Raw genomic sequence first — 2,839 nt, forward strand, 5'->3', positions numbered from 1 at the left:
GGAAACTCATTTCTGTTCAATTTGTCTACAATGTCAGAGAATCAAAGTGCAAAACTCTCCACAGTTGGTAATTCTGGTCTTTAAGGATATAAACTCAGGGGTTTAGGCTAATAGTCATGTAGTTGGTATAATGAGGAGCTTTGAACATCAAGCCTCCTGAGATTAAGAGATAAAGCATTCAGCTGTGACCTACTCAACAGAGTTTTAAAAATCTTGAAACATTGTGGTCACTGTTCAGAGATAATTTATCTTTAACCAGCAACCTCTTCTTTACTGGAGTGTATCTGCATTTTTAAGTGAGATTTCTTCCATTTGCAAAATGCAGGTGAGATTTTTTTTTTTTTATCATTCTGGATAACAGATGAGATATAAAGATTCCACCACTAATCTGTAAAAATGACGGAAGGATTATATAACATTATCAACACAGTGACTCAGAAAAGCATGCATAAAATAATTGGAAAATATTCTACATAATTGTCCTCCCATCATCAACTTGGGCAGAATCATTACCATGAACTTTTCTATTGAAACTAAATCTGGATTATTCTTTAATTGGCATCCTGTTGTAATGGTAGGTGCCATTTTATTCAAGCAAAAAAGCTCTTTTCTCAAATACAGTGACTTTTCATATTTATTCAGGCACTTGTAATCATTCTTGTACTGATAGTAGAAGTAAGTTAACTGGATTAATTAGTAGACAGCCATTGTTACATGGGACATCCTAGATGGTATTGCTTTCAAACTAATATCCTCACTTTCCATTGCTAAAATGGAAATAGAAGGCTAAATTTGAAACCCTAAGGCATATATAAGATCCTTTAAGGTCCTTTTCTAACAAATTTCATTTTATAATTCTACTTCTGTTTCCTGTATTTCAATAACTTCTTGTTCCCTTTCCTTAAGATTCATGTGTAAAATGAAAGTTGAAAACAAATCAGTTGTTTTTGATATTTTTCTTCATGGACTCACAGATGATACGGAGCTGCAGCCCTTTATCTTTGGCCTTTTTCTATGCATGTATTTGATCACCATCCTTGGAAATCTTCTCATAATGTTGGCCATCATTTGTGACTCCCACCTCCACACACCCATGTACTTCTTTCTCTGCCATCTGGCTTTTAATGACATGTATTTAATCAGCATTACAGTCCCAAAGATGTTGGTGAATATACAAACACAGGATCAAAGGATCACTTTTGCTGGCTGCCTGAGCCAGGGATGCTTTGTTGCTGTTTGTACCATCTTTGAGTGTTTTCTCCTTGGAATAATGGCCTATGACCGCTTCATAGCCATTTGTTATCCTCTAAGATACACAGTCCTCATGAATCCCTTCTTCTGTGCTATTCTGGTTCTTATCTCTTTATTTATTAGTATTGTAAATGGTCTGCTGCATAGTCTGATGGTGCTGCACTTGTCCTTCTGCACAGACCTGGAAATCCTCCACTTCTTCTGTGAAATTGCACAAATCCTCAAGCTTGCCTGTTCTGACAACCTCATCAACAACATCTTGATATTTGTTACAGCTTCTATTTTTGCTGGTGTTCCTATGTTTGGAATAATATTTTCTTATGTTCACATTGTTTCTACAGTGTTGAAAATGCCATCATTAGAAGGAAAGTACAAAGCCTTCTCTACTTGTGGGTCTCATTTATCAGTTGTTTCCTTGTTCTATGGGACAGGTTTTGGTGTGTACATTTCCTCAAACATAATTGATTCACCAAAGAAGATTGCCATGGCTTCAGTGATGTATTCAATAGTTCCCCCAATGATGAATCCCTTTATCTATAGTATGAGGAACAGGGATATGAAAGAGGCACTGAAGAAGGTAATTGGTAGGACAGCTTCTCTTCTCTGATGTATGATGAACCTTTGGCTCAACTTTCCAGTGTAGGTCAAATTTATAAGATTTATCTTGATGCAGATTGGTTTTTCATTTGTCTTGTTTTGATTTTACTTCCTTGAATATCGACACAGAAATTTACTTTTTACTTAATTTTACTTTTTTTTTCTTTTTGCTTGGGTGTTTTGCCTATATGTATGTAATAATACCATGACTATGCCTAGTTCCCATATAGGCCAGGAGAGGGTGTTAGATACTCTGGACCCAGAGCTGTAAATGATTGGTAGCTGCCAAGTAGGGGTAGGGATTGACTTCAGGTTCTCCTTTGGAGCAGGCACTAGCTTAAACTGAACATTTTCTCTATCCCACTGTAGATTTGATTTATAGAGATATTTATATGTGCATTTGTGTGTGCATACATATGTATGCCACATATTTTCCAATAACTGATGAGTCCAGGAGAATGATTTAGATCCTCTTGAGCAGAACCTCTGGTAGTTGTAAGCTGCTCAACCATAGTACAAGGAAGATAACCTTAAAAAAGCAGAAAGTCAGTACTCTTAAGAACTGAAACATTATGCCTTAATTGAGACATGGTTTGAAACCTGGAAGTAGATTTTTTTCAATCCCAGGAAAGGGGTCATTATAAGAAGTTTTAATATTACAGGTGGATGTGTGTGTGTCTGTGTGTCCATGTGTATACACCATTTTTCTTGGACATGGGAAATACCCATCCCTGTCTTAGAGTTAGGTCTCCTGTTAAGGAAAGAAGTAGACATGGGCAATCTGTGAAGAGGTTACTGCTACAAAATTATTGGCTAGGATTGTCACTCCTTTCTCTTTACTATAGATAAGATTTTATTACCTGATGGACAAAATAGTTTGGGATGATTGTGAGATATTTGAATTTCATTGATGCATATTAAGGTTTTTAAATATTTTTGAGAAGTTCTTTTTTGATATTTAATATATTTACTTTTCAAATATTATCCCTTT

General features: G+C 35.7%; 1 protein-coding gene across 1 annotated transcript; it reads left to right on the top strand.

Moving 5' to 3' along the window:
* Window positions 1-910: 910 nt before the first annotated feature.
* On the top strand, window positions 911-1,860 carry LOC110328076 (olfactory receptor 7G2-like). The gene has a single exon (XM_021207437.1). The coding sequence runs from the start codon at window positions 911-913 to the stop codon at window positions 1,856-1,858; it is 948 nt and encodes a 315-aa protein (XP_021063096.1). The 3' UTR covers window positions 1,859-1,860.
* The last annotated feature ends 979 nt before the right edge of the window (window positions 1,861-2,839 follow it).

The sequence above is a fragment of the Mus pahari genome, chromosome 10 (assembly GCF_900095145.1).
Source record: "Mus pahari chromosome 10, PAHARI_EIJ_v1.1, whole genome shotgun sequence".
Classification (NCBI taxonomy): Eukaryota; Metazoa; Chordata; class Mammalia; order Rodentia; family Muridae; genus Mus; species Mus pahari.

Coding starts and splice junctions, on each gene's coding strand:
- LOC110328076 (XM_021207437.1), top strand. CDS start 911: ATGTGTAAAATGAAAGTTGAAAACAAATCAGTTGTTTTTGATATTTTT.